Genomic DNA, 13,259 nt, shown 5'->3' on the forward strand with positions numbered 1-13,259 from the left:
AAGAGGTGGAGGGTGGGGGTAAGGCAGGTCGAAACCAGCCACCCATACTCAGGGGATGGCCATCCTCTCCAGGGCACAGACATCAGAGCAAGTGTCATAGATGCAAGGATCTCAAGATCAAAGAAACAACTTTGAATAAATTTTACTTTGAGAGTTGACCAAGTCATTTTTTAGCACTGTTTAATACTAAACCCAGTCCATCCACCTGGGAGTATTAGGCCCAGCAGTGCATTGTTATAGTTGCAACTAATTTTAAGTAGCTCAAAGTGTGATGCAAGGGCTCTAAAATTCTACTGGACAGTAATAATTTGAAAGCCATGCTTTTTTACATTCTAAAAAAACAGCAGGTGGAACTGGAATTTGATTGAGGTCTGCCATCATGGAGGATGTAATCTGTAAAATGTGTCTCAGAGGACATTCAAAGTGGAGAACTTCCAGAGTGGATACACATGTGAAGCCTAAACTAAACAGACACATCCCTTCATCGGGAATCTATTAGTGACTGGATATGTTGAAATAGTCCAGCTGTTGGTTCAAAAAGTCCAAAACAAAAACACTGCAGTTTGTGAAGATACTGACATTTGTATTTTATTGATAAAATAGATAATAGATAATGTTATTTTTCTTCAGTGATTAGCTGGAACAAGTTATAAATAACCCAATGAAATAATTTTCTCAGTCTTTAACATTTCTTAGAGAAAACTTCTGTTCTTAATTGCTTCTGAATCTTTTTTTCCCTTTCATTATCTCCTCCTTTTCCTTGTCCTTACATCTTGGGCTCAGTCATGAGTGAGAAAGTCAGTGTGCCTGTATGTTGTGTCTGTATCACAAATAAATTAACATTTAGATATTATTTCAGATAATTGTAGCTTTTTTTCCATTGCTGATCCCTTCAGCAATATATTAATTTCAACTGTCATGACGCCAGCATTAGATAAAACATGGCAAGAGCTGGCACATTCTACTTTGGCTACACAGCACACTCGTGAACACCACCAGTATTATGCATTTAAACAGGCAATAATCACACATTAAAGATTGCATATGGAATATCAGTCCTTTTACTTCTAGCTTGGACTTTCATATGAAGTTTTTTTACTTTAGTTAGCTGGCTTAATGTTGGAGCTCACATAACCATTGGCGGAAAAACTGTCTTTTGGTGTAAACATTTTTTTTCTCTGCCAACAATATGTTTCCAAGCACTTACGGCCATCTCCAGGGGGAGGCTAGTGGTCGCCACAACCAAACGAGTCCTTGGTAGCATGCTAATTGTTGAACTGCAATTTAATTAGCATTAGTGTGGCATACCGCAGTAATGAGCACACTGAGGTAACGGATGACTGTGACACAGCGACAGGTACCAATGGTGCAGAATTAATGAGAGAGCGAGCGGAAAGAGAGAGAAAAAAATATTCAATGGATCTGCCAATTAGCTTTTCCCTCTGAAAAGGTTATTCGTTTGACAGCACCAAAGATATCTTTGGAAAACAAAAGATTTAGAAGACAAGAAGCTTTGCAGCTTGACTTGCAAGTTTTATCAGCCATTTTGTGTGTTTTACTTATGACTTCTTGAACTTTTTTTATATCATCCTAATAAGCTTGAACATGTGTTTGACAACTGATTGTGTGTCTCCACAATACAACTTTATAAAAGCATTTAGATTTATCTTATCTTTTCATTTTGATAAACCAGAATGCCACTCCAAGCAAAATCTACAAGACAGGCATGTAAAATGTGACTGTACAGGCTATCAACAAGATTGAAACTCATACCATTTTACAGAACACAGTGGTTGTCTGGGTCCACTGATTCATAAGGACTCCCCTGTATCATAGTTTACTTCTAGAAGTTTACCATTGATTATACAGACAGACCTTCTCTATTGAACTAGGCATTTGCCTGTGGCCAGTGGCATAGTTGACTTTACGGTCCCCATTCCACTTCAGGAAGTAGGGATCGATGTTTATGAGTGTTTGGCGGATGAGAAGAAAGGAGTTAGAAAAGAGTAGGAGAGTGGTGCTTATTATGGGCAAACACGCTCCTGAACACATAACATACTGGCATCTGACACACGGTTTACATGTTTGCGCACGCATGCACAAGCAAAAATGGATAATGGGGTACAATGCACCAAAACACACATTAAAACTGATGATATATAAATATATATATGATGATTTTGTAGCTTTGTGGAAGCATAGATTCACATAAATATGTGCACACACACATACTGTACACACAAAAATATAGTGTATGATAAGCCTGCTTGAGATGGAGTGTGATTGAAAATGATAGTGGAGAGAGGAAGAGAAAAATAAAATGAAAAAGTAAGAAAAAGTGAGAAAGAGAAAATTATTTTAGCGCTCTGGGAATATTACTCCTATCTCAGGCAAAAGCAGAGATTGAGATATGTCAAACCAATTATTAATGTGCAGATATTGCAACATTAGCACCACTTGTTCCAAATTGACACCGATATCACAGAGTAATGTGAGATATTCTCAACATCCATGCCAAATATGATGACATTCATTTTGACAATGCTACATCTCCAAATATGGTATCCAATCTGTCTGGCTGTCACGCATGACAAGCACGTTGACAGCCTAGTTAACCACTTGAAAAACTGGCAGCTGACAGAATGGCATTAGGGGAGGTAACATATCCATAACGTAGCTGTGACATTTATGGCACATTATGGCTTATTGCAGAAGTGCCCCTGCCTTACTTGTTGGGGTTGAAATGTGGATGGAAACCGCAAAAAAAAAAAAGAAATACATAAAAAATTATATAATGAATATGCCATGTCAGACTAGTGTCGTCAAAAACAGTAAGACACAAAACCCCAGGGTTTTGTTGAATGGAACAAGTATTAACAAATAAGTCTTTTTGTTGTCAGAAGAGTAACGTAAAAGTGGCTTAGCATAATGTTCTCTGACTTCTTCTGCTTCTGTACTTCTCCTTACTAGGTCTAGTCATATATCACACAACAAGGATGTTATAATGGGATCTGCAGTATACCAAAGAGGTCAATTGTTCCTGTTTAAATACTGTGGTGTAGAATAAATAAACACATGCATAACGTGTAATGTATTTATTTATGTTTGCTACTGTACATAGGACTACACAATTCTTCCTACATACTCTCTTTCAGGTAATCTTCTTTATGAATCCTCTATGAGGCTATCCTCTGATTGGCAGAGTATGACATGCAATGTCAGTGGTAAAAGAGTGGAAAGAAGGGGAATGATGAAGGGGGGGGTTGAGTGAAAACTTTCCTTTCACCTGCCGAGCAAGACAGGCATTAGCATAAGTTGTGCATCTCAGTTTGAAAGGCCAAGACAGTGTGGTTGACAGGTGAAGCTTTGGGTTCCCTAGTTGGCTCGAAGAATATATAAGGGGCATATAGAATACATAGTTGACAGGATAAATTAAAGTATATGTCTATAAATGAAGACATTTGGCTTTCTAAATGAATGGTCAGTGTTTGTCAAGGACAATATCTGCTATCCGACTCAGATACAAACACACGCATACACACACGTGCACTATCCACTCCTGTTGATTTCCTCCCCTGTACTATTGATTGCCTTTCTCCGCTTCCCCTGGTGTTCTCTCTAACAGCTCCTCTCACTGATCTATAGAGTAAATAAAGGCAATGTTGATAGAGAAAGAGAGGGAGAATGTGTGTGTAAGAGAGAGAGAGAGAGAGAGAGAGAGAGAGAGAGAGGGAGCGAGCTTGCAATTCTGTTTGCTCTCAGACCAGCGAGGTGATTTCAAGGTTGATTGGGAACAACAAACTATCTGGAAGAACGCTTTGAAGATGAACCTCATGCTATCCTTCCCCTCAACACCCCTCTTTCCAGCACAAACTAAGTATGGGTGGGAGAGTGTGTGTGTGAATTCTAAGAGTTTGTGTGTTTTGGCCTTTTTACTATATGTTATTAAAGATGCATTGTTTAAGCCTTTGGTCTACAGTCTGTGTTCTAGGCAGGATGCTGGTTTTCACTTTTTTAGTCTTTGTAGAAATATCTTTAACCTTGGCCACGCCAGGAAAAGCATTTCACAGGATAGTATTGCATTTTGAACACACACAAAAAAAAACTATACTCCATTATATTTCGCAACACGTCCATCTGTTGTCCCTTTTCTCCACAACACTGCAGAAAGACCCTGTGGACATCATTCTCTTACGGGCGATCATTCATTGGTTTTCCCTTTGGTTACGTTGTGATGTCAGGTTAATCAATTCAAGTTATAACTGAGCAGGAACCCTGGCCAATCACCGAACTGTAGGCAAGAATGAAATGATTTTGAGCTAGTGGTTTATTAAGCATCACTGTAGTAAAAATACAAATGTTCAGAATGCACTCAGCATACAAGCAGACAGAGTCTTGGAGGCTGTACAAGTGCTTGTTGTTTGGCTGTTATTCAATGACTCCCACCTTTAGAAGCTCTGATGTCCATAAAATAAGAGTAGAAACTTTAATGACCAGCATTCCATCCAATTAGTAGTGAATCAATTGATCTACCCATCTTTACATCTGTCTAAAATGCTGATTTTCAGGTGTTAACCTGTTTATATTATTTGAGTCGCTTTTGAGAAATATAAATAACAATGTTATTCTGCCTACTATTCTGATACTTAAGTGGAGGTGAGAAGAGCCTGAAGGACATAAATATCAAATAGTTGAGCTTGCACTGGTATGTTGCATTTGTTATGGTTGAGATGCCTGGGGAGAAGGGCTTTGGGTCAGGTATGTGTGTGTCAGACCTATTCATCAAGGACACACTTTAATGCATTGTTAATTCGCTGTCACACTATCTACCTTACAAGATAATACTTATTTTCTTTCTTCAACTTTCTTTATCCTTCAGGACATTTAAATTGTAGACTGTGTTGCCTATTTCTCCTAAGGGCTTTGGAAGGTCTGTTCATTCCAGAGACTGCAAATACAAAAAGGGGAGATTGATGACAAAAGGGAAATCTAAAAAAAGTATTTAGAAAATTGAGACATAGTGTACCACTACTGACCTCTCTTGAATGTCATTAAATAAAAGGGCATGGGCACATACAGCGTATCTGAGCCATTTGCTTAGGGACCAACAAAGCACACATTTGCATATTTGTGTGTCCAGAGGGCTAATTGTTTTATAATCATCTTCAAGAGACCAAACAAAACTGAACTGTAGAGAAAAGGTGATTTTAATTAATATTTTAAATGTCACTGTTTGTAGTATGTATGGATCTTGTGCAAATACTGCATCTATGGTACTTGCACAACCAGTGTATCCAGCATAGCATTCATTAAGCAGCAAGAAATCCCATGGTGCTCTAGCGTTTGCTAAGATTTTCCACAGTCTGTCCCTATGAATTATATCTGTAAATCAACATTTAATCAAATTTGTGAAAGAGAGGACGACAATCGAGAATAACAGAAAAGCTGACTTCAAATTGAAACACGTAGGTCCAAAAGTGCTCTGCATTTGACACGTTAGCCTAATACAAGAATCTGAGTATTGCTTAGGCTAACTGTTTTAACTAAATCAAAATGTTTGCTTCGTCATAATCTGCAGACCACATCAGATACTGGCATTTTTTTTTACTGTACTGATTTCATTCATTTTTTGCCTCAAATGCAATAAATGTTTTAATTTAGGCATCTACAATTTCACAAGAGTGTTTGTAGTAAGTGACTCCTACTCCTATTCCAGGTGATGACTACATTTGATTAAATAGCCAAAAACGTAAACTTTACCGATGCCATGGATTAACAGTGGTTTAAATAACAGAGAATGACAGAGCAGGCAAACAGGAGTAATTATAGTGGGAGCAGGAGTCCTGCCTGCACAGTGGTAGAGTGACCCTCGGGGGGGGGGGGGGGGGGGGGGCATCAGTTACACCAAGACCCTGTTAAGAATTCACAAGTTGGGGATGAAGAGTGAGGAGGAGGAGGGATCTTGAGAAAGGTAAACCTGTGGTCGATCAATCACACTGAGTTGTGCATTTACGCGTGTCTGTGTGCCAGAAAGGTGAAGGAGAGGCAAAACTGTGTGTCCAACCAACAGGAGGTGTGTGTGTGTGCACGTGTGTGTATGAATACCTGTCTTTGTGTGTATGTGAGTAAAGACAGGGGTGAGTTGAGGTGAGCTGATTCTATCAGGCTAAGTGTGACAGGCCAATCTGTGGTCACCCATTTGCTCTGACTGGGAGGATGTCCAGGGTGTTAATGGGTTTATACACACACAGAAACACACATGCATACACATGCGAACGGTATTCACATAAAGTCACACACACTTAAGATTTTATTTACTTGTCTTCTGTTTTTTATTCGGAGACTTGCCGAAATCTCGCTCAAATGGACATTGTGAATGTGCAGTTGAATGACAATAAAGTCGGTCTAAGTCTAAGTCTAAATTGCAAGTAGATTCCAACACCTTGAACATGAAACTCTGGACTGACGCATTAAGCATACCATGCATGGGTGGGTGTGTGTGTGTGTGTGTGTGTGTGTGTGTGTGTGACTTTGCCTTTAACCTCAGGTATGTGACCCATAACCCATCAGAGCGTGTGCTCTGTCTGCTAATGCACTTTCTACCCTGGAGACCTCAAACACATTCATCCTCTGTTTGTCCTTCCCTCACTCTGCTGAACACAAACTCTTTTTCTCACTTAAGCCCTTTTTAGATCTGTCAATTTATCACGTTTCACTTGTCTTTCACAGCTCTTCTCTCTTACAAGGTTGTATTCTGGAGACTACCCTGATATCTTTCTTTTCGTTTTGTCTTTCTCATTATTTACTAGTCTCTAGTCCGCTTCCCTCTCTCTCTCCCTTTATAATCTCGCCATTCATCTCTTATGTTCTTAATCTATCTGTCACTCTATCTCCTCCTGTCCATTTTCCTCCCTTTTTGGGCTTCAGTGTGTATGTTCCTCTCACACCGCATTGCTGCCCTCCCCATGTCCTCTCATGCCAGCAGGGATGAAGGTCCTAAATGTACTAAGTCTCACTCTCACACACACACATATGCACACACACTACCCAAGGGCTAGCACCAACACAAGAAACCAATTTTCAATTTACAGGGGAGTGGGAAATCTCCCTGCCCCCAGCAAGCAATATCTCCAACACTAATCTTGAGGGACATGGGTTTGACAGCACCTGCAGTGTGTGTGAATTTGTGTGCATCTGTGTGTGTGCGTGTGAAAGAGAGAACAACACCGACAGACAGACAAGCTAAAGGGTAAACCAAAAAATGTTGGAAAGACAACAGGTTAGCCTGACAGAGAGTGAGTGAAAGGTAGTTAATGAGATAATCTCTGATATCCCATTCAACAGTTTCCAGTTCAGTTACAATAACAGAAGCTATCACTCTCCTCGTGTCAACTCCTTGGAGTTTGGAGTGGTGCCCATTAGAGCCCTGGCAGTACCCGCCGGTGTCTGTGCTCTCACCAGGCTCTGGTTTCAGGGCTGGTAAACAATGCCAGTGGTTAGGTTTGGTAATGGATCTAAGGGGACGCTGGCACAAGACCGAGCCCCAGGAAAGCAATCTGGGAGTTGGCCTGGGTTGGCTAGAGGAGTCCCTGAATACTCAAGAGCTGCAAGAAATGGAGTGCTGGGCATGGACCCAGGCGTCATGGAGGTAGAGGAGACTAACAACCCAAACACAGCAACACCCCATACTGTCTGGTTAATATGTTTGAGGCTCTGTAAATTAATTGGACAGAAGTGAGAAAACATAATGTTTGTAAGCCTGAAAAATGAAAGAGAAAAAACACAGAAATACAGATGTGTGCCTGTGTGTCTAAATCTATGACAGTTCTAATAGTACTTACATGTTGTGCAGGACACACCAGCCACAGTGGGGATCTCCTGATCCGAGACATTCACTGCAGGTTAAGTACTGACCACAGGCTTCCACTGGCACTCTTGACAGCTGCAGACAAACATACAGTAAGGATTGAATAAGGTCATGAGACATTCTAGGTTTACATTTTTGCATTTATGAATGTTTAAGATATGCACAAATACCACAAGAACAACAGAATGCGAAATGCAAAAGAAACTGAATATGTCAAAGGAGGAATATGCAGAATATATATGTTTGCTTGATGGGGGGGGGGGGGGGGGGGGGGGGGGGGGGGGGGGGGGGGGGGGGGGTCTGTGTCTGTGTGTGAGAGAGAGAGAGCAAGAGAGTGACTCTATGATGAATCCAAGATAATAAATAAATGGATTAGAGCATCAACACACTTTTTAAAATTACTTACAAAAATCCCCCTCAGGTTAGACAAGCATAATGAATTTCTATTCCATGTACGCAGTAATGACAACACAAAACCTCAAAAATAGATGTGCAAGGTGTACAGGGAGTTTGCATTGTTGAATAATGTCAATTGTATCTAATCTACTAGAAATGTAGCAGACTACTTCTGACAACCTCTACAGAACAGGCATGAACTTATTGCAATTAGTTACTATATGGTCAAAGCATGTGTGGGTGGAGATGTGAACACTGATAATTGCATCCTTTACTCACACTACATATCATGTTACTCCATTATTATAATAAATGATTGAGATAGCTATAAAATGTCTTTAAAACTCTGCTGTGCTTTTCCTATATTTTGTAACCACCACCATCTCGTCAACAGACAATATAAATTCCAACAAAACATCATCTCTGTTTCGAGCCAAATACACATTAACTGCAAAAACAAACAAACTAAAATATGTAAAGTGAGCATACAAAGTATTTTGTATCGGCACTGTTTTTTGTAAATTTGTAACTGTTTGACGGCTTCCATATGTATAACTTGGCCACTTGGGAGAGCAGTCTATCTATCTATTATGATATGTAGCCCTGCCAATTCAAACTGGCATTGACTGGCACTGATTGGCATGGGCCTTGAGTGACCGAGTGCAAGGGGCAAAGCTGAGGTAGATCTGAGCCATCCACTCCTCGTCACCATAGTAACAGCGTAGGGCAATAATAGGTGTTGCTGGCACTTTTGATTAATGAGCCGTCATTGGTGGATGACCGCTGTCACTCACACTGCTCACCGATGACAGCCGGGAAAGAGAGACGACATCATCAGCCTGGGACTGATATCGGGTTATGATGAGGGCAAAGCTCTGTGTGTGTTTGTGTTTGCACACTTACTGGAATTCTTGAAATATGAGTTTACAATGAGGGTAAAAAAATGTTTGCCTTTCTCTGCCACATTCCTAGATATGTTAAGGTTACACTATCATTATCACACTGTGTAAGAATAATAATACATGTGTACTCTACAGTTAAAAACAGCCAATGGCCATAGTTCTATTTACTAGAAAATTAGATGAAGGACAAGCATTATCTATTTGTTCACTTTGACCACAGAGTTACTTTTCATGGAATTGGACAAAAGCAAATAATAGTTCCTTTGTTTTGCTTTGCAATGCATGCTGGTGACTCTAGTGCCTTGCTTAAAGACACTATGGCACTGATGAAATTTTCAGTGCACCACCTCCAATAGTTGCTGAGGATCAAATTCTTTTGGATGTTCTCTTTTTATACCTCCGGATATTCTTCACAGCATGTTTCACTGACTAAATTCCATATTTGAGGGTATGAAAAGGACCATAATTAAACCATCCAATGTATGACATGGCTGAATATAACAAGATCAGAAATGCCTATGTGTAGTGGTATCTCTAAAGCGCAGCCTGGCACTGACGGCAGTTCTCTCTGTCGGACACACAGACTATCAACACAGCAGATCTCTGCCTGACAGCCCCTCTCACACTCTCTCTCTCTCTCACATAAAAACACACCAAGTCAGAGCTACAGTTTCGCCTGCATTTCGCGGTGGAAGTCATATTTCAATACGTGTGCATACAGATGCACAAGAACTACAAAGACGCAAATAGTGTCATTGAAGTCAGACACACTAGTCCGATGGAGATACCATAAAAACACACTACTAGGCAACATCATTCTTTGTCTTGCTACATTTATGTCTCTTCTGTGTATCTCTCCAAATGCTATAAATAGCATACCCAGGCAGACATTTGTGCACACACACACAGACATAGATTTACACACAGCTGAATGAATTCAGAGGGGGCGTATCACCTTGTCAAAGTCAAGAGAAATCCTGTATGCTATTACAGATTAAAAACAATGCAAGTGCATCTTTGTGTGTTAAGTGTGTGTGTGTGCTTTGGAGGGGAAAAAATAATCAGCTGGTATGTTTTGCCCTCCCCATTGGGTAGAGGTGTATTTGCATTAGGTAGATAAAGGAAATGAGTTTGAGATGGAATCAGAGAGATAGTGGCGCAAGTGTGTGCACATGATCAAACTCAACACCGATCCTCATTGCATCTCACATGACAGATTCCCTCCCTTCCTGTCACTCTCCACCAAGCCTGCTCCTCCTCCTGAGATCCACCACTGCCTCAGCCCACTGCCAGCTAAATAACCTGTTAGTCACCGAAGAGAAAGGCGATTGTGTTAGCCAATGGAAGGATTTCAGCTGCCAAAGCCTTATCATGAGAGTGTATGAAACCACAATCTCCCTGTGTCCGTGTTTGTGCGTTTATATAATCTACGTAGCCATGTCACCGCATCGAGTGGTTTGTCACCTTGTGATCTGCTATAAAAGCTAAGCACCCAGACAGAACTGTAGCAAACAATGCCACCTGAACGCTTTATAATTTAACACTTCATCGGTGGCAGATATGCCAATACACACACGCCACCCACATATAAAAAAAAACACACACGGATTTAGACTTTGTAGAATGGAAGGGACCTCCTGATGCCTATCGAGGCCTCAGATGCCTGCATCTGGGGAAATGGTTTTCTCAACTGATAAAAACACACACACACACGCACAAAGACAAATACTCCACATTCAGAGCCCAGCAGAGGCGTTAGGGGCCAATGTGAATCCTCTGTTCCAGAGTGCGGATCCTGATATCATTCATTCACCCTCTGTCTGTCTGTCTTTCTCTGTCACTCAAACGCTCTGAGGTGTGTAAGATCATACATTCATCATCTCTCCAGAGCTCAGTTCTCTATCTGGTGTACACACACACACACACACACAGCACTTTTGTCCCCTCTTTTATAAAAAAAAAATTGAGGGATTTGGTGGCTAAACGACCCAATGCACCCCTTGTCTCTCTCATCTCGATATCGCATTCATTTCATGCAATCTTCTTCGTGGGCTTTGCCAGAGGGGCAACCATTACGGCTCACTGTCTCTTCACTATGGCTGCGCTATCATATCAGCAGGGATAAATACAAAGGATGGGGTGCGTGGCATTTATAATTCCCTCCTGTTTCAGGTGAGCAAATGACAGCCATTACACCCTGCACTCTCCCTCCTTTCACAATAGGGAGAGATGGAAGCAGCTGAATATAATTGTGCTTTTAAAAAAGGCCAAGATCGCAGCTGTACTTGATGCCTTAATGTTTCGGGAGAGAGATGAAGATGCACTGCAACATTTATTGCAGTTGGCAAAATGACATCAAATTATATATACACTGTATACTGTATATACAGTAAGTGTGTGTGGGTCTATTGTATCCTTGGAAGATGGGTGTAAAAGGGAGAGAGGGAGGAGGAGTCTTCACTGTATGTGTATTTAGAATTTACACTTCAAGATCTTTATCGCTACACTGAGGAGATGATAAAGCTCGACTTTGTTTTTCTTTCCTCTCTGTCTCCCCTCCTCCTCACATAATGCCAGGGGCCTTTGAGTCAACCTGAAGTAGGAAAGTGATCATTTAATAAATCTGACTTTTATTATTAACTAATTCTTCTGCCTCATGTCTGTTCTTCTCTTTATCCTACTCTTTTCCTGGCCCCGCCACTTGTAATTAAACAGCGATTCCACCTGCAGCCAAACTCCACCACTCCAAATGAACAGAGAGAGGGAAATTAAAGTGATAGTCCAATCCTGCCTTACAGCCCGTAGGGCACACTGAACTTCTCTTATCTTTTCTCTTCTTCCCCCAGGCTAGCTTCGTCTTTCTCTCCTTCCCTGGTGTGAGTTTGTTCATTAGTTCGGCACAATGCTGGCAGTACATCATTACTACTGGCTGGGAAGCAGAAATGAATGAGAAATAATTTGGTTAAATGTACGTAATGCAGTGTTATTTGGTCATTTTTTCCCTTGTAAGTTAGCAATGTTGTGTGCGTGTGTCAAAGATAAATTGCTGCTTACAACAATAGTTGTCTATAATTAAATATCCTCAAGTTATGCAGATGACTGTGAGCAAATCAGCAAAATAAAATCATTAGACCTGATAAAGTGAAATCATTATTCATCTACACAACAATGGAGCCAAATACACATTAAACGCTGTTATCATAACAGCATGTCTTGCAATTGGAAACAGGCCTGACCCCCTCAACCAATCACTAACCATATTTTCATCAGCCTGAAACCATGTGTACAGTGCTCTTTCAGTGCCCGTGTATAATATATAGAGTATATATGTTTACAGTCCCTCTATCCAGGGCAATGTCAGTGCTTAATTATTACAAGCAGTAAAACAATCTATTTCTTCTCAACTTCACTTCCCAACTTCTGGCCTGTCTCTTATTCTCATCTCTGTCTATATAATTCCGCCATGTATTTCTTCATTTAATGGTGCCTCTGTCTCTCTCTTTCTTGCCTTCCTACAGTGAGGAAAATAAGTATTTGAACACCCTGCTATTTTGCAAGTTCTCCCACTTAGAAATCATGGAGGGGTCTGAAATTGTCATCGTAGGTGCATGTCCACTGTTAGAGACATAATCTAACAAAAATAAAATCCAGAAATCACAATGTATGATTTTTTTACTATTTATTTGTATGATACAGCTGCAAATAAGTATTTGAACACCTGTCTATCAGCTACAATTCTGACTCTCAAAGACCTGTTAGTCTGCCTTCAAAATGTCCACCTCCACTCCATTTATTATCCTAAATTAGATGCACCTGTTTGAGGTCGTTAGCTGCATAAAGACACCTGTCCACCCCATACAATCAGTAAGAATCCAACTACTAACATGGCCAAGACCAAAGAGCTGTCCAAAGACACTAGAGACAAAATTGTACACCTCCACAAGGCTGGAAAGGGCTACGGGGAAATTGCCAAGCAGCTTGGTGAAAAAAGGTCCACTGTTGGAGCAATCATTAGAAAATGGAAGAAGCTAAACATGACTGTCAATCTCCCTCAGACTGGGGCTCCATGCAAGATCTCACCTCGTGGGGTCTCA

At 40.7% G+C, this 13,259-nt stretch overlaps 1 protein-coding gene across 1 annotated transcript in view; it reads right to left on the reverse strand.

The window, feature by feature from the left end:
* Window positions 1-7,536: 7,536 nt before the first annotated feature.
* The window catches only part of LOC123985217 (plexin-A4-like), a 13,047-nt gene continuing 7,324 nt past the window's right edge, over window positions 7,537-13,259 (reverse strand). Inside the window, exons 3-4 of the mRNA XM_046072659.1 lie at window positions 7,842-7,942; window positions 7,537-7,713 (exon numbers count right to left, since the gene is read on the reverse strand). Coding sequence (XP_045928615.1) covers window positions 7,659-7,713; window positions 7,842-7,942 — 156 coding nt within the window. The 3' untranslated portion in view covers window positions 7,537-7,658. The remainder of the gene's footprint in view (window positions 7,714-7,841; window positions 7,943-13,259) is intronic.

Source organism: Micropterus dolomieu, linkage group LG16, assembly GCF_021292245.1.
Source record: "Micropterus dolomieu isolate WLL.071019.BEF.003 ecotype Adirondacks linkage group LG16, ASM2129224v1, whole genome shotgun sequence".
In the NCBI taxonomy this organism is placed as follows: domain Eukaryota; kingdom Metazoa; phylum Chordata; class Actinopteri; order Centrarchiformes; family Centrarchidae; genus Micropterus; species Micropterus dolomieu.